Source organism: Balearica regulorum, chromosome 5 (genome assembly GCF_011004875.1).
Source record: "Balearica regulorum gibbericeps isolate bBalReg1 chromosome 5, bBalReg1.pri, whole genome shotgun sequence".
Classification (NCBI taxonomy): Eukaryota; Metazoa; Chordata; class Aves; order Gruiformes; family Gruidae; genus Balearica; species Balearica regulorum.
The window spans coordinates 41040247-41065947 of NC_046188.1; the positions used below are offsets into that span (position 1 = coordinate 41040247).

General features: G+C 39.7%; 1 protein-coding gene across 3 annotated transcripts; it reads right to left on the reverse strand.

Annotated features, from left to right (window-relative positions):
- Positions 1–1498: 1498 nt before the first annotated feature.
- On the reverse strand, positions 1499–24839 carry SNAP23 (synaptosome associated protein 23). Of its 3 annotated transcripts, none has more exons than XM_075754399.1 (8): positions 24701–24839; positions 14387–14492; positions 13773–13814; positions 12013–12061; positions 11398–11515; positions 7728–7880; positions 7025–7169; positions 1499–4429 (listed from the first exon to the last, which is right to left on the reverse strand). In XM_075754399.1, the coding sequence occupies exons 2-8, from the start codon at positions 14441–14443 to the stop codon at positions 4364–4366; spliced, it is 630 nt and encodes a 209-aa protein (XP_075610514.1). In that variant the 5' UTR covers positions 14444–14492; positions 24701–24839; the 3' UTR covers positions 1499–4363. The 3 variants fall into 3 exon arrangements, with proteins under 3 accessions (XP_075610514.1, XP_075610513.1, XP_075610512.1); XM_075754398.1 differs by having other exon boundaries at positions 24694–24821; XM_075754397.1 differs by lacking the exon at positions 24701–24839 and adding an exon at positions 24318–24496.
- Between the last annotated feature and the right edge of the window lie 862 nt (positions 24840–25701).

Consider the following 25701-nt stretch of genomic DNA (forward strand, 5'->3'; position numbering starts at 1 on the left):
TCATGGTTTGAGCATCCTTCATTCATGTTTTACTGTACAGGCTTTCTTTTCCCATAAGCAAGAATTGCACTACACTCCACTTCTGCTTGAGCTGTATCAAATAAGAATGAGGTTCACCTTCAGTGTATTCAGTAAAAACATGTATTGCTGGAAAATATAATACCCTTATACTGGCTCCTTGTGTACAAAGCAATGCTGAAAGTTTTAGTTGTCTGCCTAGTGCTGCTGCCTTATTACCAGAAGCACCTAGAAAGAGCTAAAAATGTATGCAATTGTGTAACTTATACTGAAAAGGAAAATGTACTTGTTTATTTTAGTAAATTATTTTCAAAAAAATCAGTTCATGTTTATTTGGTGTAACTGGTGCTGTTGTCACTAACAAGTAGTACTGAGCTATCACTGAAAGCCATCACTTAGGTACTTGGTTCCATCAGATGTTGGTAACAGCTATACAACTGCTTTAAGAAGGCAGAGGGTTTGAATATGTCAACACTGCAGTAGCAATTCAGTTAACATATACTGCATGCTCAAAACAGCAAAGTTGGAGCTGTACTAAGTACACTTCTGTCTTACAGGTAATCATACATTAACTACTGTTCTATACTTAGGCTTTCCTGCATGAGACAAGAAAGGCATTTAGACATAAGCTCCTTCAAGTTGCTGGTGCAAGCATCAAGTGTATTCAATGTCTTATGCCATCTGCTGTTAAGAAAAATGAAGTGACCCTGTGCCAATTTTTTTCCTTAACATAAGAACTTAAGATAGCAATAAGTGGTTCTTTTAGAAGATGCCTGGTGATGTCTTACTTCAATTCTGACATAGTAATCACAGAACAGTAGGGGGTGGAAGGGACCTCTGGAGATCATCTAGCCCAACCCGCCCCACTAGAGCAGGATGCACAGGATTGTGTCCAGGGAGGTTTTGAGTATCTCCAGATGAGACTACTCCACAACTTCTCTAGACAGCCTGTTCCAGTGCTTGGGGTCACCCTCAGAGTAAAGTTTTTCCTCATATTCAGATGGAACTTCCTGTGTTCCAGTTTGTGCCCATTGACCCTTGTCCTGGCACTGGGCACCACTGAAAAGAGTCTGGCCCCATCCTCCAGGCATCCACCCTTTAGATATTTATAAGCATTGATCAGATCCCCTCTGAGCCTTCTCTTCTCCAGGCTAACCAGAGCCAGCTGTCTCAGCCTTTCCTCATACAAGAGATGCTCCGGTCCCCTAATCGTCCTCGTAGCCCTCAGGGACACTCCAGTAGTTCCCTGTCTTTCTGGAACTGGAGTGCCCAGAACTGGACGCAGTACTCCAGCTGTGACCTCTCCACATCAAAATACTCCTCTTACAAACCACACCCATTCTTTTGTTAGCATTAGGACTTCTGTGAAATAAAAATAGAAGGGAAACTTCCTAGTTGCATAGCAGCAACTAGTTCTGCCAAGTTTTTCAAGGACAGGAAACTAAAAGACATTTCTAAGAGAAAATACTTTTAAAACACATTCAATTATAAAAGTATGTATTTTTGTGCACAATATATCGTTTAACAATCAAAAGCAGAAACTGTAAACTTTCATTCTTAATAGCATTCAGAAATATAAAGATGTGCAAGTGCTGATTCCATCCCATAGATATGGAAATGAAGCATCTATTCTATAGACAACAGTAAGACAATCCAAGAAGCAGACCATGTTGTTCACTAACATAAAGGCACCAACTCCCTCACAGATTTGGCTCTTGCTGCATCAGAAAGTGGTACTGATGTTCTGCTAATAATCAAGCTTAGGGTCTCAGAAATTATTTCATTGTGTAGTATTCATTGCAATATTACAATTCTGATATCCCAGTCACAGCATTACTCTCAGCCAACATGCTAATTTGTTGTTAGAGCTCAGGGAAGTCAAGCACATGAACTTGTAATGGCAAGGGAGAAAAACATTGTAATGTTTGGAACATCCAGATGCTACAGGGCAGTTTTGCACTGTTGTAAGCAGAATAAGGTAATCACTTTAGTTTTCTGTTCCAGAAGACAATTACAAATAATGTATGCTTTGCTTTCATAACCAGCAACAAACATTCCTTCAGTTAACCTAAAGTTTGTAAGAAGGAAAAAAGCATACAAAACCCCCATGCTTTCCCATGCAAGCGGTTGTTAGAAATCTGTGTAATGTTCTTAAGAGTACTCTTTGCTGCTCATGTTTTTAAGCACATGATCTTCATTACTAATGCAGTGAGGTAATAAGCTTCTAAAATTCATTAGCTTTCCAACAATTACTGGAAGCCAGACAGAAGCCAACACACTACTGAAGTATCCAGTCCCCTAAAAGTGACTTTACCTTGTTCACATGAGACAGCCTACCACTGGCCTATTTATTACATGCAGCAGTTCCATCCTTTGGTCAGGGGTTTTTTTTGTTTTTTCTTTAAATATCAAGTTGTCCTGGGAGTGAACTGAGAATATACCAGTAATACTGATTGTATTTCTACTAAAAAAACCAAAACACTTAAGACCATCTTACATTTCAGCAGATTAGTGTCATCTCTCTAGCCCTGGGATTATTAATGGCTACAGGATAGTTGTAGACTGTCCTTCCAAAAAAAGCCACCCCATAATGCTATCAGTTTTAATTATTCCTCCAAACAATTTGAAGATTTTTGCCATCCAAGATTGATTATCACAGGTTAGTCCAAAGCATCATTTTCACCTTTAAAAACAGGCATAATATATTGCTGGGTAGAATTAAAATTATACAGGTCACTTGCCATTTACTTGCCAAAATTATTCAAGAAAAACCTACAAATAAGTCTCATTACATTACAGTAAACCCCAAATGTTCTTCCTTATAGGAAGAGTTTTACCTCATCTGGTCAGAAACTCCTTAATCTGAAGAAGGGCAGATTTAGATTATATATTAGGAAAAATTCTTTAGCATGAGGGTGGTGAGAACAGGTTACCCAGAGAAGCTGTGGGTGTCCCCTCCCTGGAAGCATTTAAGGCCAGGTTGGATGGGGCTTTGGGCAACCTGGTCTAGTGGGGTGTCCCTGCCCATGGCAGGCGGGTTGGAACCAGATGGTCTTTAAGGTCCCTTCCAACCCAAGCCATTCCATGATCCTATCCTGCAACAGAACAGGCACATTTTAATTGCAAGTAACTTGGACATGTACTATTTCCAATTGCCAGTCCCAAAGTCTGCCATAATAAACCAGTCAGGAACTAGACTAGTTTAGAACTAGTTTATTTAGAACTAGCATACAGTTCTTAAATAGGTACTGCTTCCTCCAGACTTGTGACATAGAAGTTTCCTAATAAGCTTCTCTGTTTTCAGCAGCTTTAAGAAGCTCCCTCAAAGTCACTGCTGAGAACAAACTCTGCACCAGATGTCAGTTATTTTGCACTAGAGAAAGGCATAAACTGATCTCCAGTGAAAACTGGCCAAAATAGAATCTGATATGGGATGCAAGAAAGCTGCATGCTTTTCTACTCAGTTTCTTCCAGTTAAGATGCATCATTCCAACACTTAAAAGTTAACTTTTAGATGAGGGGCATAACACTTTCCATCAAATAAATACTTAAGTGATAGTTTTATTTTCTTCTACTCACATGTGTATGAAGTTTAGATCAGGTACATATACACACAACAAATATTACCAGAACAATGCAGTGTGATTTCCTAGTTATGGCCTCCAAACCAATGTCAATTTACAGTAAAGAAATGGAAACCTGTATACCCATCCAGTTACCTTTATATTAAAGTTCATGTGGTTAGGCAGTATTTTAAAGCCCTCAGCCCACAAGTAATAAGTAGTGGGCCTCTTCTATTCTGTAATCCACAAATCCAACCCCAAACCAATCACGTGGTTTGGATTGTAAAACTATAGTTAGCCTGCTAGAGGTACAAGTCAGACAATATTCACCAAGTCCCTATTTTAGTGAAGACACTCAACTTATGAGGTATTTCAAACAGTGCAAAGTGCCCTCTCCAACTTTCCACAACTGAATTCAGGTTACCCGGCTTGTTCAGCTTCAATAAAGGACTGTATTGAAGGTGCAGGAAAAAGAGACTGGGAGAGGGAATAAAACATGCAAGATTCTCAAAGCCATAACAGTTTTAGCCCTGAGCAGCTTAAAGAAAGTGAAGGCAGATGAGTAGGAGGAAGTTATGTTGGCTGCTTTCTTGGAGTCAAGGCCACATTTACATGAAGCAATAAAAAAAGAAAATTAATCCCTATAGGATTAATTAAGGATCAAAGGGTATGCTTCATTTTTCCCAGACCCTCTTATTTCAGAATAGGAGAAGTTTCACAGATCCATGAATATGGTGGCTTGCAGCTGGAGAGACTGTGTCATTGAACAATGACAGCAGGCTTTAATTGTCAATTAGTTTCTTGGCTCTGACGTTGGCTTGCTCAATGCGCTCCCTGTTTGTATCGGCCTGAAAGAAATAAATTTAAGTCACTTGCAGACTTCATGCAAAACAACTTAAAAATCCAAACTGACATGAACTTCTGAATTGCAGGGTATTATCATTGTGGTAGACACAAGGGAAACAAATTTTATAAGCTGGAAGTAATTCCCCCCCTCCCCAGCCAGCATTCACTGTCAATTTTGACAGAAACAGAATCAGGACAATTAGTTTTCAGTCTTTAAGCTGACCTTCAAAATATACAGTGGCTTGCCTCAGCAAGTCAGGAAGACTATTAACAGAACATGAGAATAAAGATTCCCTCTCTCCAAGTGTTTAGACATCTTAAGGACCTCTACAGAGTGGCTTTGTTGCTATGGACTAGAAGTAATAGTCAAAACTGCAAGTGACCTATGGGCATAAAGTCAGAATTCTTTTGCTTAGTGCAAATACCTCATTTTCATCCATGCATCCTCCAGTGTCCTACTGTCATAATAGTATGGTATCTCTAAGAAAAGCACTTTATAATTGTTTTACTATTATAGAGCATCAGAAGTCAGCCACAGCATCTAGGCTGAACAAGTGTCAAAATACAGTTTTACTGACAGCTATGATAAGGAGCTTCAAAATAATTCCCTGATTGCCCAAGCCTGCAGTGGGGAATGAGCAGGAGGGGTAATAAGCACAAAACTAGCCTCTGCTCTCACCATGAGGAATGGAACTCTTGAGAAGCTCTATCTCTGCCAACTATTAGCCTATAGTTTCATACTGCAATAGGCTGGAAGAGGACACTGGCAGTTCAAGCCCTTCTCTCCTGTTCTTTCCTTCCTGCCCTTTGGGTCAACGGTTGGGGAGGGGCAGGAATCTTCTATAGAAAAGCGAGAGTAACTGTTAGCACCATTTTGGAAACACATTGTTCTAGCTATTAGATCAACTAAGAAAAAGCCAGTAACATAAGCTTTTCTTAGGGGTTTATTAGGAGTCCTGCATAACACTGTAGGCTAATAAGAATTCCAGTCAAGCCTATATATTTGCCAGGTGAGTTGGAATTTTTAATTTTAAGAGATAAAAATAAAAGCATCAACTCTATTCTGAAGTTAATCTTAGTACTGCTCTTTGTTTCTTTATATGATACTGGCCTTTGGAGATTTATCCTCCACATTTTGATTTGTTTTCCACACTGTTCACTAGATTGAAAAACAGTTATCAGCAGAAAAGGGATGAATTTAAATATCCTGAGACAGGTTGCCAGTCTCAAAGCCAAGAATTGCCCTTTCATTTTTATTGCTGTTTTGTAAAGCAATTTGACTTGTTTACATCGTATTTTAAGAGTTAGTAAGACTTCATCAGCAAAATTTATTCAGACCACTAAAACTGAAAGAGCATCAGGCCAAAACATGTGCTTGAAACTACTAGAAACACTACTGCTAAAAACAGCAATTCCCACTTGCAGTTAGTTTGGCCAATTTTCAGTTTACTTCATAAGCTGTAAGAATTTCAGACCTCATTTTAAACTCCAATTAAAAAATTTTCTAATGCTCTTTAAAATGATTGACTACTTTTACTTGATAATCAACTCGGCTCTGCAGTTTCAAGGAACAGTGAAAGACAATTAAGGCATCTTCCATAAGCTCATGTTGATTGGCCTTATTAATACCACAACCCCTAAATTACTAGATGAAATTGAGATGCTGATGTAGGTACAACCAGCATTTATGTCAGACTAGCTCTGTATATTTGCAAAAGTTCTCTTCTTGCTTTTAACCCTAGCAGGCATTTCATCGATATCTAACTTCCCATTTTGTCTTAATTCCATAACTTTACAGCAATTGGTGTTCACTTCTGCTTTTTTTTTTAAACTTTAATATACACTATTCATTAAAGCTTTAATATCTTTTATTAATCAGGACACCTGTAAAAGAATTTCTATTTGTTTCAGAATATGGGGATTTCTAAGATACAACTAACTTCCTCATAAGTTGTTTCTCTGAAAGAAACACACTCCTCCAACATATTTATATACAATTCATCTGTTTTGGGAAGTTAATCTTTAAAGCAGTAAAATAAGAAAAATAAAAGATGTCACTGGCTATAACTGACTTCGTGTGTAGATGAGGGCAGACCATGTCCCTGTGCACCTACAAAACCTGTTATTCCAAAGTCTCCCCAGCCCCAGTATTAATGCGTCCACAAGAATTAGGGCAGTGAATTACCTGTGTTTTATATTCAATGATTATAGTGACTTTTTAGGAATTCCAGAAGAATCATGCTATTGTTAAAAGTACCTATTTCCTCCCACATACAAGATTCCTTGTGAGCAACAATCCCCAGTTATACCTCCAGTAAACATTTGCAGTTTTTATCCAATCAAGTTTAGCTGTTTTCAGACTAAGCAGTGAACTGTGCTGTATTTTTAAGTTCCTTACACTCTGAAGTATTTGAATTTTCAGCTACATACCCAAACACCAAGATATATCTCTTGTTCAAATCACTGCAACCTAGATGATGGTATAATCTTAATGCATATTTACTGCAAATACAGGTAGATAGGACAGTGAGTCCATTCCTTGTAACTTCCCAGTAACAACCTCTAAGCTGAAGGCAGAGAACACCTTTGACACTTACCTTTACATTTATCCGATCTATTTGTTTATTCTGGGCATCAATCTCGTTGCCCATATCCAAAGCCATGTTTTTCAAATTCCCAAGAATGTTTCCCACTTGAGCAAGATTTTCATCCATTTCATCCTCTCTGGCATCATTTGTTATCCTGTTCAAATAATTAAGACAATGTTTCCAAGAATCAAGAACTTGCTTTTCCCTACTCTAAACTTACTTTAATAGATTACTGTGCAACAAAATCTGACAGGCAATGGATTCAAGCCAAGGTATGTTTTTCCTTTTTTAAAAGGCCATGTAGTCCTAGCAAGCAGCCCACTAAAAAAGGTGCTAAGCTAGCCACCATTACAAAAAAGCCTTTAAACTTTCCCTGGTACCTGTTATTTTAAGACATGAATTTATTGTCATAAAGTATATTTGAGACAAATGTCCTTGATATTTAACAATCTCCTCAATAACTGAGCACTAAGCTCAGTCCTCACATCTAGAAACTGACTGATAATACTACCACTATGAAAAAAAATGAAAGTGTAAGATGAGCACTACAATACTGAAAGTGTAGCTGTCCACTATTTCCTCTCTGAGCAGTAACAACTCCAAGCAGTAGTAAAAAGCCTTACTATTTAGCAACTTCACTTAAATGCATCTGAAAGAAGCTGACAACCTGTAACTTCTTCATATTTCTCAAAGGCAGAAATCTGAAGCAAACCTTGTAATATATCCACCACTTGGTCCTCCAGAAGCCTGAGGCTGCTGCTGATACATACTTCTTGGTTGCATGGATATCACATGATCTGCCGAGTTCTCCATTCCATCTCCCCAGGTTTCTCTGTATGCCTTGCTAGCCTCGAAGTTCTTCGTCCTACTCCATAAAAATAAGAAATCTGAACTGCTACATCAGAAATGTGGCTTCCTGACTAAAATTCTGTATTAATCTAGGATTTTCAGAAACATTTGTTTTGTGCCTGGAAGATTAGATGCCATATAGACACAGCCTTGTCTATACAATAGAATTTCTTATTTGAGATGATACAAACATAACTGAGCTACTCTAGGGACAGTGATTAATTTGGTCTTAAGCTTTAATTCAAGCACAGTAATTTCCTGAAAGTAATATACTTTACCAGAAGAGGGGAAGCTTATGACAGTAACAGGAAAGCTTACACTGTCATAAGATAAAAACTTGCATTTACAACAGGAGTTAGTCTAGAGTCAGGATTAGTTACTTTTCAGGGAAGAAGTGGGGATGAAGGAAAAAACTCCCTCAAATACAATCTGCTCCACTATGCAAGAAAACCATTAATCTCTACTGTTTTTTGTCAAACATTTTCTGTTGCCAAGTCTTTCTTCTTTAAGTTAATGTTTCTCAGGTTAATTTGATTATGAAGTAACAGTAATCATGTTAATAACAGTAATCATGTTTAATAGCTTCTTCATTCTGCAACTCAATTGTTCTAACTCCATTAAAGCAACAAACCAATTTCCCATTACACTTCTACCACATAAGTCAGAAAAAATAAAAAGAACACACTGACATGAAGCAATCTCAAGAATTAGACCCACAAAAGCAAGAGAGGAAGAAAATAACAGAAAAAACCTGATCTAAACTGGGGTCAGTTCTCATGAACCCTAAAGAACATATTTTAAGAATATTCTCATGTTCGCCTTGTTTGTTGGCATTTTCAGGTTTAAGCTAGATAATCCAGACTCCACTGCCACTTTTCTGCTCCTTTCAAAGCCTGTGAAGGGAAATCTGTAGTGTCTTTCAGTACATCTAACTTTACAGTTAATCAATTTCTATATCTATAGTGGCTTTCAGTAGCCTAGATGTTTCACATTTGAAGAGGTGGGACATTAGGTGTAATAAATGCCCCTCTTTCTGGCATTTACGTAATCAAAATTGGAAATTGTATTTCATAGGTCAGATCCTATAAAAAGTAATCTAGTATGAATATATCAAGAGGAAGAAATGGAATAATTTCTCAGTTCATAATGGAACTGTTGCACCCAGCAGAACCCTAAAGAAACCCAAACTAGTCACTTTTAGCTCCTTGTGCATACAGAGGCTTAAAGATCTCTAGGTTTACTGCAACTAGATTGAGCATTATAATCTCACTCATACTAAAGCTGCAACAGCAGGAGAGCTTTGTATGCTTGGGCTTCTGGATTAGCAAAGTCTTAGGTGCCAGCGGGAACTGAAGAATTTATTGAACAAAACAAGTGGCCTGAAAACTACTTGCACATCTGAAGTAGACAGCTAGAAACAGAATTGTTGCTGAAACTAAGCACAGTTAAGAGCAAAGCTTCTCACCACCTGATTATTTTTAAGAGCTTTTTTCCAAGTTATTATACATTCACTTTTCTCATGTTTCATTTATGTATAAGGCAATTATACAACCTGTCAAATGAGCAAGGCCTCAAGCAGTTGTTCAACATTTCTATAGTAATACACTCTACAGTAATTAACATTTTCTATTCACATCAGTATTACAATACAGTAGTCACAAGGAGATCTGCATGCAGACATCATGCACATGCAAGCACAAATCCAATAGAAGCATCACTTCAGACAGCTGGTTAAATGTACATCTGCACTAATAAGACTGACCTTGTCCTAAAATCCGCTTTCACCAGTTAAGTGAATACAGCTTCTAAAAATGAAGACTAGGATAAGAAAGCAAGCGTCAGTGTTAGGAGAGAATGAAGAAAGAAAAGACCAGCAAATAGGTAAATTATTAGTACAGAGGTTATATTAGAGTACTGCCAGTATTTTGTGTTTTCACAAAGCTTTTATAAAAAGTCTCAGCCTAGGAGAAATGAAAAAAGCAGTATTTAATTCAGCAAGTGTTCTGATTCACCTTTATGCTTTATGAAAAAAAATGAAAAGCTTTAGAGGTAACTGGTTGACAAATAACTCTGACATTGACATAAAAACTGATGTACTAGTAGCTACATAAGGCATTTAGTTTCTTCTTCATTGCCATCTACTTATCTAGTAGTTTTTTCTGCACATTACTGCCCATTTTGGTATACAACTCATTATTTCTTTTATTGTTATTTGTATATTTGGAGTGCCACAAGAGTACACAAATTCTGAGCTTGCTTAGTGTCAATAAGCTGCTTAGCTTTGGTGAAATAAGACTGAACTATAAAAAACAAAGACCAAAAGTGTCAAAATATGCTCCAAGTCCATCAGCTTGATAAAACTATTGGTGAAATAAGACTGAACTATAAAAAACAAAGACCAAAAGTGTCAAAATATGCTCCAAGTCCATCAGCTTGATAAAACTAATATAAAGCAATAATCACACCTATCCAGAGGTCAGGACAGAACTATCTGCCTTTTCAAGGTACTAAAGGTCTCTTAGGATAGATGTGAATGTGGCTTCTAAATGATCTTCAAAGTATTATTCTGTTGGATAAGCAGACTCAGCTACTCCAAGGAATATTTACCTAAATTTCTGCTACCTCGCAGCTGAATAAGGGTTTGTTGGGTTTTTTCTCATGCTAAAGAGCTAAAAATGAAAAACACATACACTATTCACTTCAGTGTTCACGCCCTTAAAATAAACTTATTTCTCCTTTACTTGGAAGAACTATGATCACATTCTATTCACACAAACCAATTCGATACTTTGCTGCATAAAGATAAAGCTAGCACACCTCCAAAAAATATTGTTTTCCTTATATTGATTTCTGATCATTGTTTAGGCTGTTTAAGCTTTTAGAAGTACAAATCAAGTCTCATACAAAAGATTAGATAACTTAACTGACTTGGATATGGTAGCTGTAACACTAATGTTATAAAGGTACTGTGAAGCAGGTCTGCAAGAATTTGTATAGTCACTAATGATGGATTAAAGCTTTAACACCAGTGCCTGTTCTCATGCTTTCTTCCTCCCTACAGCATGAACATTTTTGAAATGCCTAGAGAGCTAATATTACTCTCCTTCTCCAAATCAGAAGCTTTCTTGCTTTTAAGTTAGTACAAAAGTACTTTTGTGAAAAAAATGATTTTTGGAGTCAAATTTCTAATAGACAGGCACTTACATATAGTTATTTGCAGTCCAATTTGGTCTCATCTGTATGGACATTGATAGTATTCTACTAAATATAAGCTTTAAGGAAATTAGGGCACAATTGTGCAGGATGTTATATAGCAGCTATATTTACAGTGAAAAGGGCACAATATATGGTTAGATGCAAGTAAGCTTTAGCTACTCTCATACAGTTTTAAAAGGGTGCACCTCTACAAACCAAAACAGTCAACTTTCTTAGAGTCAGCATTTTTTAGTTGGCTCTTATTAGAGACCATCTCCCAGTATAGTAGCTATTTGGAATATACTAGAACTTCAGACCTAAGTACCAATTTAACTGACCTGTTACAAGGACAGACACAGAGCCCACAACATTTGTTGAGCTCTGTCAGCGTCTTCTCAGCTTCTCTCATATCCTTATTTATCTGGTCCATGCCTTCTTCTATGCGATTTAGTTGTTCTAGAAGAGAAACAAGTAACCTGAATAAACACAGATTGGGGGAAGGTGGGGGTAGGATATTAACATTTCGTTCAAGCAGGAACTTAGAAGTTTCAGTTCTATCTTTATACAAAGACTAACATCTGTCTTTCCTGCCTTTGGGTTTTTTTTTTTTTAATTTTTTTATTTTTAAGAAAGATTAAGGATAAGTTCCCTGTTCTTAAAGCAGCACTTCTGTTACTGCTTTTAGAATAAATGCAGTTACATTCGTGCTATGGTGGAAAAGGGTTTCTATAGCAGAGGCTGTATAGCATTGTAACAAACATGGTCTCTCAACTACTTTAAAACCTCTTTTAAATACTACAAACACATGGGAATAACCAATTAGCAAATCTCATTTTCACATAATTAGTCTTTAATAACCCTTTAGTTTCAGCAACAACTCTTGAATGATAATCCTTTTTCTTACAATCATAACATTGATTTTTCGTGTTAGAGAGGAAGAAGGAAGAACTCACCTCCCTGTTCATCTAGCATGGTGATAGTTTTGATGCCAACATCCTGGGACTGCAGAAATAAATTTGCAGATATAAAAACAGTTTTCAATACAGCAGTGCAAAATCAGAAGGTCTCTGTACTAAATTTGATAAGCCAAACAAGTTAATAATAAAACACTGTTAGGAATAATTTCTGTAGTAAAGCTATGCTAAGTTTCAAATTAGATCCTATGTTAGCATAACAGATGAGATTATCAGCCTATCTCAATTAGTGGGGCTTTTTCTTTACATTACAAGATAATAAAGTTTATTGTAATGCTCAGATTGAACTATGACAGCGATGTCAAGCTAAAAAGGTAAACCTAGCTGTAACTTGTTTTGAAAAGTGGCATTTAGTTCATTTTTTAGCCCTACATCCTTCAACAGGTCTGACAAGGCCTTTAGTCCTGGAAGCCAGAATGAAAGAAAACAAAACAAAGTCTGCAAAACCATTCTTGAGAATTCAGCAGAAGATATCAGGAAGAGAACAGCCCATCACTAGTTTTAGAACAAAGCCAAAGAAATCAGCAGTGAGGAATATACCACAGTGCACCCATGCTTTACAGTAAGCTGGCAGCATAGAACTGTCTATGGTAGGAGTTATTTTAGCCTCTACAAATCACCAAACTATGAGAAATTACATTGGCTCATTACACATTCTTAATGTTTGTGTTTGAGAGGTATTCATTAGGCTATGCTGATTCAAATGCCTCACTAATAGCAGCATCTTCAGTTCCACAGCAGCCTGCTACCATTTGGACAGCAAGTACAGGCTCTGAAGTAGTAGTGACCAAACACTTCAGAGTCCTTATTCAGCAGATTTTTTTGTGTGTTCTCACACTGACAATAAGTGACCTCGAGTCTTCAGCAGCACTAAAAGTTTGGGCATTAGCTTTAAAAGGCATCACTGCTTAGTCTCTGGATTCCCATTTGTCTACGGCATATCCACATAGCAGCAAAGTTGTCTTGCTGTATGAGTTAAGCTTTGTTAAGTCTAGCAGAGCTGACGATCAGCCATCTTACCTTACTCCGTACCAACATGATGCTCCATATTTTTTGAAATTATAGTATCAAAAGTAAACTTTCAGTCATTTTTACAATGGGGCATGCAAGCTGCAACAGTGTAGAGAAAGATATTCCTCACACAATGTCACCTAGTTAAATCTGTATTTTGGGTTTATTCATTTCAAGTCATGGACAAGGGTGTTGAGTTTCATCATAACACTTTACAATTTGTTCATCAATTTTAACTTTAAAGATAGTTAGAAGGTGTATGTAGAACTACTTTTGCTTAGAACTAGAAGCAGCCCCACTACCCCTTCCAACTGAACACTACCCTCCCCTCAAAGGAAGACATTGTCACACTGTTCACAGGCAAAGTGAGCTAAGAGGCAAACAGAAGATGTTACGAGAAGCAAGTGATGCAGCAGCCAAAACCATAACTGACCATCACAGAAGACTAACTGTTGTGTAGCATTTGGAGATTAGGCCATTTCGCTTAAGAGGAAAATAGGTAAAAAGGATACGATGCTTCTGTGATCTGACTTTACATAATGTGAAAAACACTAGGTTTAAGTCATTCCAATTCTACTACTTAGTTGAAGCAGCAACTTCTATTAATGAAGTTTGTCTCAAAAAAGTTTAAGACAAAAAGGTGATTAAGATCACTTTGTGATAGTTAACATGCTGCTGCTTATACTTAAATTAATAAATCCCCAGGGAATTCAAAAGCTTTTCCTTACCTCAATGGCCAAGCCAAGAATCCTCCTTGTGCTTTCCAAAGACTGGAAAGAGAATTATTTTAAAATGAGTGTGTTGACAGTATACATCAGTGCCTGATAGTCGTCTTTACCAGTTCATTGCAGTAAGCCAACTGGTATACAAAGGTTCATCAGCCTGTCTATATGTAATAGATGCTACAACACTTAGTGGCAGTGCACTAGAGTTTTTTCAGCAGCTAGTAAACTCTTGATTTTTAATACTTGCTAGTACTTTGCTTATTCCATTGGAAAGTCAATATAAAAGAAAATATATTCAAATGAATTTTAGTTAAATAAAAAGAGTCATGAAGTATCAACATGATTAAGAATAGCATAGGTACTCAGCCTGCATTGTCTCAGTAATCAGGACTGGGTGATTAGTACTTAGTCAAGTAGGTGGCTTTACAAGTCAGAAGTTTAAATTCATTCTTACTTTTAGGAGTAGTCTTCACTTCAGTATTTACCAAATAGTGAGAGTTTGAAACATTCAGCTGTACCCTTACAGAATCACTACTCTAGACTGTCTTTATTTTTAAATTTATTGTAATCTTGGCAAATAAATACTGTAATCTCAGATGGCTTCCTATAATATTTACCTCATCAGTGACCTGGTTGGCTCTCAGCTGAATTTCTTCAGGTGATAGTTCAGCCATGATGAGGAACTATTACTTGTAAGTAATCACGTTAAAGAGAATCTTCACCCTGTAATAAAACATACCAGTTAAGCATCAGAATGATCCTTTTATCAGTATTTTGAGTTGAAACTAGAAGACAGTTCAAAGAATGAAAGCCTAGACATTTCATTCTCTTAGTACAACACCTGGTTAGGACTAGAAGGCACTAAAAGAAGTATTCAGCTGTGTGACATAACTGAGGAACTAAGAGAAATGCAGGAACAATCAGTACATGAAATAGTTTCCTTTCCAAGACTTGGCTTCCTAAACATTTTTGGAAAATCCTATCTATTGTTAGTTTAAGGTAAAAATCAGGAAGTGATGTCTTAAAATAAAAAGCTTCTCCATGTTGGAAAAGCACATTGGTTCACCCAGTAATCCAGAAATTCATCAAGGCATTTAAGTTACTAGCATAAGCTTTAAGATTTCTTCCCCTTCCCTTTGAGGGATTTCAACAGACAGTTAGAAGGGGAAACACTTTCCTAGACCAAGCACCACCTAAAATTATTCCAGTAACACTCTAGAAATAATTGTTCTTATGGTATGGTGAATCCCTCAAATGCAAAAGGATCTGAAAAAGATTTAAATGGTAAGTCTGCAACTCCAGCAAACTCCAGAACTACCTTTCTCATAATAAAGATAGCATCAAGATTTTCATAACTCAAGTCCCAACACACCATGATTTAACTTTTGCTATAAACAGGAGATATATTTTTCCCTGAAGAGACAAGAGGGAAAAAAGCAAGCCCACCAATAAGTGCATTCTTATCAGAGCCAGGTTTTTCAGAGCCAAGAATCTGCATTTTTGTTGGAGGAATGGTAATAAAGCCAGCACTCCTAGCAATGGGAAAACAGAGCTCCCGGGCTATACAAGAATTTAATGAGATAGCACATAAGCTGAGCAATAAGAGGATTTTTTTATTGCATTTTCCCCTTAACTTTAGATTAGTCCTTGTTCTTTCCATGGGTAACTTCCAATTAAGTTCACATTATCCATAAAGATCACTCCAAGCATCCTGCTTGACTAACAGAACTATGTTCCATTTTTCCCTACAAGACCGATATTTTAGAAGACATAACATTAGTAACTGCTCCTAGAAGGGCAAACTCATGCAGATTCACCCAGCTGTTAGCTAGCAAACAGATGCTGTTCACAGCTCTTTGCAGGAAGTGGGCATACCTCTCTGCAGGTGAATTGAAATCAAGACACCTAAAGTACTTCAGGATTTAGAGAATACTTCAGCAGGTCTAGTCTTTTAGCACCTAACACACCTCCTCAGCCTAACACTATGGCTATAGAAGGATTTTTTAAGTAGCTGACAACACAAGTTAGTTTTTGCCATAGTTAAAAAAATCAGACACTCTCACACAAGGCTTCTAATAACTCAGTTTGCAGTAGTCCAACTGCACAATATAATCAGTGACTTATCTTTTTGTTCACAGGCTTAAGCTCCTTTCATGAGGTTAACTTAGGGCAGCTCAGTCCCAGCTTTGACTTTGGGAAGGCCCTTTAAGCTGGCTTGCACAGCCAAAGACCAGTAAGCCAGAGACAAAAGGACCTAATTTCACTGAATTAGATCAAGCACAGGAAAATGACATCAAACTGGTTCTTTGGGTGAAGATCTTATATTTACTCAATATTCAGAAACAGGATGAAATTTCAATTATATAGTTTCACTGAACAAGCAGTATCTGGAATACTGTAATTGCTGTAGACTTGGCCAGCCTTTCCTTTCTTCGGGTGCTGCACAGTCAAGTACTTCTGCAGCTTAGAGCCATAAAACATCTCATCTTGGACAGCAAAAGGGATATCATATCCCCACCCTATGAATACAACAGATTCCCAATAATTCCCATTTAACTGCAGAACAGGGCTAGAAATGCAGCTGTATTCCCAGAGCAAGCTGGAGGTTTCTTTTTCAGCAGCCCTGGTGTCCTGCTTCCCTTTGCAGCTGTGGATTCAGACTGCCCAGGCATTCACATATCAGCATAAAGCACAACTGCTGGCCATATGATGTAACCCTAGCTCAGAAGCAGTATTTGAGTTACCCAAGAACTGTACTGCAGTCAACACTACACAATACAGTAACAATTTCTTTGCTTTTGAGGCAAGGGTATGACAATAATATTCTCAAACATGCATAAGAAGAACTTGTTTATAAAATAAGTCTTTAATGGGTAATAAGACTCCTATTTTTGAAGAGATGTTTGCAAATACATTATACTACACCTTCACATAAAGAAAGTACCCAAAAATCTGAAGAAAGAATGTATACTTTATCAGGCCAGATGGTGAGTTCTGTTTCATTCAATACCACCAGAATGTTCTGCTGTGCTACTAGAACCACAACTTCATGGAGAAGCCACTGAAAAACAAACCAGCAGTGAGACTGAAAAAAGGATAAGGAAGGAGACAGTCAGCACTTCCAACTCTCAAGCTAAAAATTCTTGATGGTACAGTTTGGAAGGTAACATACTACTGGGAGCTGACAGTCATGAATTAAATTCAGGACTGAAGCTCACATACACTATACTAAATTCATCCTGGGCTTGCTAACCACAATATTAATAAAGTCCTGTGAAAGATAATGCCTCCACCCCTCTAGTGGAAGGTGTCCCTGCCTGCAGCAGGGGGGTTGGAACTAGATGATCTTTAAGGTCCCTTCCAACCCAAACCATTCTATGATTCTATGATGTTGAAATCTTATAGTAATTACACAGACATATAGTAATTACATAAAGAGCTACTTCATGTACTTTTAGCTATCAAACTATTATCCCCCAACTTTGTCCTATTTATGTTAGCTCACTAAAGAACTAGCAATCCATTATTTGACACAAATAAGTTTGTATTAACACACTAAACCAGAAAGTACCTGAAGTTGCATCTGACACCAGACAATGGCTTGCAAACACAAGCACTTGCCACTGAGTCTACCAGTTCTAACAGCTGACAGACAAGCTTTGCATCCCCCAGCTTGCTCACAGCTTCCTCAACTCCAATGCCAGACTGCAAGAAGTTCTATGGAAACCCACAGCATTCCTTTCGTTTTCACTCTAAATCAATGCTATTTGGTCTTGAAACTGCTTATGAATTGACCTAACACTGAAGAAATCCAGCTGCAAGATATGAAGGAAAAAACCCTTCTACATAGCAGACACTTAGAGCAGAGTAAAACAGTTACTTCCAGGATTCCTCAAAGCTGAGGTATACATGTGCTTATCTTCTGATTCTCATATTTAGACACCTGTAGTGTTTTCCCTCTTGTGAGATGAAAATATGATCTAAAGTGACAGTTCATATGCTCAATTTACAATTGCTAGGATAACAGACTTACATGGGAGAAAGCTAAATAAAACCACTCAGAACACTTAGTTAAGACACAAATGTTCTGACAATCTTTTATTAATGATAACAGGGTACAGCTACTTGCCAGTCTTTTCTTATCATTTATTGATGTCTTATGTCACTGAAAACAGTGACAGAATCTTTCTTTAGACCTCCCAGCCAGCTTACCCATCTTCACTTTTCAGCCACTGCCATCAGAGCTAAGTAAAACAAGACAGTATTTCCTTCTTAAGACAGATTTAAGAAAGCATGCTGTTTGAATTGATGTGATTATAATGTTGCTTAAAGCTGAATATCCAAAACTGATGTATTAAGATTCCAAAAAGCCATAGCTTTATTCTTTTTAGTTTGTACAACTGAGGTGGCCAGTATTGCTTTTATAAACACACAAGATACGTCTAAAGAAGTTAGAGCACCCAAGATGAGGCCATTTGTATTGAAATAATAGCTCGGCTATTCCAACAGAACACAGTATACATACATAAAGAAAGGATACTCTTCCCCCCCATCTTTCTGCCTAGGAATCATAAAGCACTCACCATCATAAAGTATCCAGCTCTTAAGTTAATGGTATGCAACAATATGATTTTATATCAAAGATATTAAGATCCCTCAAAGACAAAATATTCAGGGAGAAAATACTTCATAAGGCTAAAGTGTTCCTGGCATGTATTTTTATTATAATTTAAGATTTGAAAAACAAGCATTTATTTTAATATCAATGCTGAATGCCAATTTTCTTTGCTTTCCCTCTCCTACCATTTTTAAAATCCTAGCCACAAAGTAACCAAAGAAAAAAGACCACCTACAACCAGACTTTATAATTGTATTACAAACAACATAATAATAGTTTATTTTCTCTCTAGAGTGGTAAGTTTTAAACAAGAAACTAATGTGCCTAAATACAAAATAGAACTCCTTAAAAGAAGGATATAATGTCAGCTGTATTCACTTTATGTTATCAAAAAGTACTCTGCAGTATTTACTAAGTTACCAGACTGCAAAGATTAAACACATTTCAGTGTAACTCCCCCTCTGCCCTTGCATAGGGAAACTTGGCACCTACAGACTATGCAGAACTAAGCTTGCTACAAAAATACATTTTCTTGAAATTATGGGCATCATCAAATTTTTCTACCAGGAAACTTAGAAGACTACAATACATTCATCATCTTAACTATCACAGTCTTATAAAAAGCAAGATTCACTGAGAAACAAGAACAGCAAGGAAATCAACTCAGGGCCTGCAAATCATAGGAATTTGGCTTTTCTGCCATGTTTTATTTTGGATATCGTGGGACCAGAAAAAGTTCTTGAAATTCCAATTCTGACTGCAAGCTTTAGATAAGTGTTATATCTTCACAAGACTATTCATATTGTGCCAACCCATCCTATAAGCTCATTATTATAATGCATATTAAAATTAAGATATTACCATCTAAGCTAGTTGAGGATGGATTAGACTTAGTTACTTCTATCCCTTGGACGAGGGAAACAATGATGTAAGGGAAATAAATTTATGTCTGCACAGACTTTTTTCCACTTAGTATGCATTTAGTCATGGCTCCAAAAACCCTGAAAAACCGTCAATTTATGCTTAGTGAAGTTGTTAGATTGGAGAAGGCTGAGGAAAAGACACAGCAAAGGTGATTTTACAGAACTGTTTAAAACCTCAAGGTACTTCCTGCAAAAGAATGAGGGACATGACAGGCACTTTTGGGCTGATAGCATGGTGCCAGACCCATTCAAAGCATCATTGACTTAGAGATCTTCATTTGGTTAATCAACACACCCATACAGCAGCTGAAGCTTTTTAGTAGGTTCTTTGGCTAACTTAAGAAACCTGGAAGGTGACACAGATTGATGTGTGCAATTGCTATGTCTATATTAGCAGTAAGGTGATCCTGGGAGAGTACAATGCAAACTTCCATTTTGGGAAAGTGCTGTTCACATTATCACATTTCAGGTGGATCAGTCACAAGTATTTAATCAGAGTTCTGCCCCAACCCCAACTACTGAATTGAGAGCTAACACCTGCCAAGCCATAACTTCCATAAAGCTGAACGCAACACAAGCAAATTCAGTGTTAGTAATACCGACAGTGACCTACTGTCCACACGTATAAGTCTCCAAGTTTAAATTATCTGCTTGTGATCAGAAAGCTAAGACAGTATCATTTTATCCAACAGCGGCTCTCTGGCTGGGATTCCCTGCCAATAGGCACATTAAAAACTTGGGGAAAAACAAAGCATTTGAATTGAAAGAGCCTCAAGAAGTACTGTTTCATGCAGCCAGCAACATCATCATCTTTGCCACCCATCTTCCTAGAGCACACAGTAAAAAATTAGCATGAAATCTTTCTTTGTTGTCTCTGTCATTGGTCTAAGATACTCCTCTGCACCACTAAGGATTTTTCTTATAAGTGGTTTGTTGTGGGGTTTTTTTTTTCATTCAGAATTACTTGTAAACTGGATGCCAGCTATTTATGCCAACACTCAGTTTCCAATGTAAACAAGTTTCAAAAGCCATTACAACAGTGAGGTTGCATAGTCTTTTCAAGGGTTTTTCAATCCCAATGATCTTCTGAGGCTTATAAGACACTTCCAAGGTAATGAAAGCTGTAGTAGGCAATTTACATGCTGTTTGAACATGCTTTTCTTCAGCACTAGCTGAGAAGCAATTCTAAGGCTTATTAGCTCTAGAGAAAAAAGGAAATTTACTTCCTTGTTTTACAACAGTCATGGCATATTCAGGCTGTGCTATCCAAAGCACTTAAACCCCTTAAGAATATTTTGTCTTACCCATCTTTGTGAATTTAAACCAACTGCAGGACACCACAAGGCCTAGTAAAGTGCTTGCTCAACTGCAATTACGTAGTCCACATCTGGAAAGGACTGTAGGCAGGGAGAGGCTGTCAAAAGTGACAAGTTTTCTTAAACCAGACATGTCAACTTGCACCAGACCAATAAATTGTTCTGACTGCTTGCATTTTCACAAACCCACCTTGAGTATCATAAGATTTTTATCTTGCATCTCTGGCTGACATGTAGCAGTTTTGTGCCCATGACAGACCAAAAGCCTTTCAGAAATTTGTCACACATCCATCACATTTGCTAAATATCATGAATTCATTATTCACCATTTGAGGGTCCTCTATTTGAGTCTAGCCCCTTCTCCATCCAGTTATGCTTCTAATCAATATCACAAACTTTTCTTCCTCCTTCACTGACAACTCTAAACTAGAAGTTAGGTACAAATGTTTCTTTTTTTCCTGTTAAAGGTATTTTGATAACATCAATAATACACAGAAGGCTGTGCCTTCGTACCTGGTTCCGTAAATGGAAAATAAGCAAGAGGTCCACAATTTTCTTGTGAGTAGGCAGTAAAGTGAGAGAAGAAGAAATCAGCATAATACTTCTGGCCATGGAATACAATAGCTGTGAGAGATGAAAGTTGGTATAAGATTATCTCTTTAATGCCAAAACCATAAGGTGTGTTGCTTTTGCGTGGCAAGGTTTTGGTAGCGGGGGGGCTACAGGGGTGGCTTCTGTGAGAAGCTGCTAGAAGCTTCCCCTGTGTCTGATAGAGCCAATGCCAGCCGGCTCCAAGACAGACCCGCCGCTGGCCAAGGCCAAGCCAATCAGCGCCTCTGTGATAACATATTTAAGAAAGAGAAAAACAGTCAGAGAGAGCTTTTGCAGCCAGAGAGAGGAGTGAGAAGATGTAAGAAACTCTGCAGACACCAAGGTCAGTGCAGAAGGAGGGGGAGGAGGTGCTCCAGGCACCGGAGCAAGATTCCCCTGCAGCCCGTGGTGAAGACCATGGTGAGGCAGGCTGTCCCCCTGCAGCCCATGGAGGGAGGATGAGGGGGTGTAGCGATTCCACCTGCAGCCCATGGAGGACCCCACGCTGGAGCAGGTGGAGACACCTGAAGGAGGCTGTGGCCCCGTGGGAAGCCCGCGCTGGAGCAAGCTCCTGGCAGGACCTGTGGCCCCATGGAGAGAGGAGCCCACGCCAGAGCAGGTTTGCTGACAGGACTTGTGACCCCGTGGGGGACCCACGCTGGAGCAGAGGAACAATGAGTCCTCCCCATGAGGATGAAGAAGCAGCAGAAACACCACGTGATGAACTGACTGTAACCCCCACTCCCCATCCCCCTGTGCCGCTGGGGCGGGCGGAGGTTGAAGCCGGGAGTGAAGTTGAGCCCAGGAAGATGGGAGGGGTGGGGGGAGGTGTTTTTAAGATTTGGTTTTATTTCTCATTCCTCTACTCTGTTTTGTTTAGTAATAAATAAGATGAATTCCCTCTCTAAGTTCGGTCTGTTTTGCTCGTGATGATAATTAGAGAATGATCTCTCCCTGTCCTTATCTCGACCCGTAAGTTTTTTTTTTCATTGTACCTTTTCTCCCCTGTCTAATGAAAGAGGGGAGTGATAGAGCAGCTCTGGTGGGCACCTGGCCCTCAGCCAGGGTCAACCCACCACATAAGGTTTATTATGTTTGCCTTCTAGAATAATTTGTCTCTCTCAAAAGAGCTATTTCCAAGCTGTGAATGAAAATGTGAATGAAAACCACGTAACTCCTACAAAGTGTTCTAGCAAGACTCCATGCTTATGTCTTCACATTGTTTTCCTCTTCAAAATCTAGTGAAAGTATTTGGCAGTCAGGAACTAAATGTAGCAGGACATGAGTGGAAAACTCTCATACATGTATGTCCAAGTTACTCATTTTTATAAAGTCATGATATGAAAGAATCCTACACTTTTTATCTCCAAATAACTATATTTGACTACCTCTTCATTTGAGATAAATCAGAGAAGTACTACCCTTTTAACATAAGCCACTGGTAAGAATACCAAATTACTAAGCCTTAAAATCCTACAATTCCTAGTTCAACCAGTTCTCTCATTCAATGTTTCATATACATACCAGGGAAGAAGTTTTAAATAATAGTTACTAACCAATACATCTAAAAGTATGATTGAGAAATGCAGCCCATGCCTCCTTTTGGGTAATCTTACCACAAAAGGTAGGAACTAGGATATGACACAACCCTGCTGTTGTAGCAACTGACTGAAAGCCAGGATCTCAAGAGCTATACTTTTAGCCATCAGTGAAATGGTACAGCTTCAGGCAATCACAAATGCTCTCAGTTCTTTCTCTTGTAAAGCAAGCTGTTGCCTTCCCCAAAAGATAGAAAAATTCATGAAATAACATTCTTAGAAAAATGTGAACATTAATTAAGAAGTTTCTGTGCATTCTAGCAAAGATTAAAAATTAGTTTATAAGTTAGATGTATTTGTATTAAGGGTTGGTTTTGTGTTTTTTTTTTCCCTTTCAAATTCTTCTTATCACTACTGTAGAAGGAGTTGTTTCTTTAAAACCTTTCCTTAACACAAACCCTTATCCTACTTGTTAGTCAGCTGAAGTTCAGCCCAGCTAATACAGGGTGGTACAAGGTATCAGCACCAGAACGTACTCCTCCATATGATTATGCCTACAAGATAAATGAATAAAGCATCTGTGACCCCGGGGAAAGAGGCCAGGGCCCAAGAACAAGACACTACTCTGCATGCTTCCTGCTTTCTCTTATCAGCTTCCTGAACACACTGCACAGAGGCGATAGCGCAAAGAATAGGCGCTACTAATGCCACCTCCTCTGTGCAGTGTGTTCAGTTCTATACTTGTCTCAACAATTCATTTTTGTCCCTGGAAAGCCTCGTGATACCTCCTCCAAATTAGTTACTGGCCAACACAAATTAACAATCAACCCTAGATCCACACACAGACAGTAACAAATTCAATTTCTTCTAATGACACAAACTGTGCTGTATAAGCTACTTCAAAAACTGCATAGCAGTGGAGGTCAGGCATATAGATTGGTTATTAGGCTGTCAGTAAGCAATTAATTGCTCAAGTCAATGAACCAACCAATTGACATCATAGGAGGCTTTTCCTTTGGCCCTAAACACCTTCTTACAGAGTTGTTCTCTCTGCAGTGCAAGAATCAGGTTTGTTTATGAAGAAGTAAAGCAACACCCAGCTACTTAGTTCTGAACACTGAGCATATACTGCCCTTTTTAAGGGAGGAAAAAAGAGGAAGGTAAATAGCTAGAGAAGTTACATAAAGAAATTTCTGAAGTTTCTTCAGTTCATTTGCTCAGAAACGTTATGAAATCATATCATCATTGATTTGAAAGGTTTTGTTGTGTGAAACAGAAATGAAAGCGAAAACAGAAAGAAAATAAGAGTGAAAAAATAAAGCTCTCTTTACTGGCTTCCCAGAAGTGCCAAGGGTGTTAAGATATACAATTAAGAGAAGCAGAAAAGCACAGCTTACTTTCGATGCTTATTATTTACTACACACCACAACAGCATCTTCCCGATTAGCCTAAAGGCAGAAGGCCATAGCTCGAGTTTAAGAAGGCATAGCGAGAAGAGGGTTTTCTCCTGTGCCCCACTAACAGCTCAGTTCGAGGGCTCTCACCAAGCAAGTAAAAGATACCTGGAAGCGGCACTGACGCCCCTCGCAGAGAGGGGCCGGGCGAGGCCTCCCCGCACACGAAGGTATGGGCGCAGCCCGCCGCTCAGAGGAGGGCATGGAGGGGCCCCCCGGACCCGCACGAGGCCGCCTCCCGGCCGCCCCGTTACCCTGCGCTGACTCACGGGCCCGGCAGCCGGAGCAGGGCGGCACCCGCTGGGCCAGCGCCACTGGGACCGGACCGCCCCGTCCCGCGGAGGCCCCCGCCAGCCCCAGCGGAGCCAAGCCCGCCCTGCACGGGGCGCTACGCGGCAGAGAGGCGGCCACAAACCGGCTCCGCCAGCCGGCTGCCCCGCCCGGGGCGCAGTGAGCCGGCAAGCCCAAGCCGCCACACACCTACCGGTTACGCCGCCGCCGCCGCTCTCTCACACGCCGCCGTCGAGCCGAGCCGAGCCGCCCGTTAAGAGCCCATGCCTCGGTTCCGAGCGCCCACCCGCGAGCGCGTCGCTACCCACCCCCCGGAAGCGGGAACCAGCACCGCCCATCGGGGGCGGTGCCGCGCGCCACATCCAACATGGCGGGAAAAAGCTGACTCCCTCGTCACCCTCTCACAAGCAGGGCGGCGGGAACGCCCCAGCTTGACGTCGGCCGCCGCGTGCGGCCTGTGTACACCCAACATGGCGCCACGCCAGGGCTTGTGTGTGGGCGTCCCGCTCTTTTTCTCGGCGGTGCGCGACGGGCGCTGTTAGTGCGGTCAGGCCTCGCTAACTGTGGCTACGTTAACAAATGGCGTGCTACAGAAATAGCCCTGTTTGTATCAGCGGGGTTTTTCCTCCGGGTAAGTTACTCTCTGTGAGGAGGAAGTGTTCCAGAGAACGAGGGCAGAAAGTCGCTATTTGGAGTCACAGACCTTTTCTTTCGTAGCTGAACCGGGTGGCCTTTCCTGAGATGCTTTCCTTATTGCGTGTGGGTAGCTGCTTCCCTGTCCAGGCTGCTGTTATGACCCTCTCCCTGCTCTAAGGCTGCTGGCTCGGAGTGCCACCGGGAGCTCTCACAGCGTGGATGCCCACAGCTGCTTACGTGGCTCTTTGAGCCTACGTGAGGCCTTTCTCTCAGTGAAACCGCTGCGATCGCAGAACCGGCCCTTCTCTCCCTCTCGGGATGCTCGGAGCCCCTGTGGGCTTTGGCCTCGCAGCAGGCTCCTTGCGCGCTGCCCAGCCCTCGCAGCAGGCTCCTTGCGCGCTGCCCAGCCCTCGCAGCAGGCTCCTTGCGCGCTGCCCAGCCCAGGCACGAGCACGTGCTCTTGTCCTTCTGTCTTTCGGGTCGGCCCTGGAACGGGTTTTCCAGACGCAGCTGCCCTGGCTGGGCTGGGCTGGCCCAGCACAACGTCGGTGGCTTCTCGCTGCCG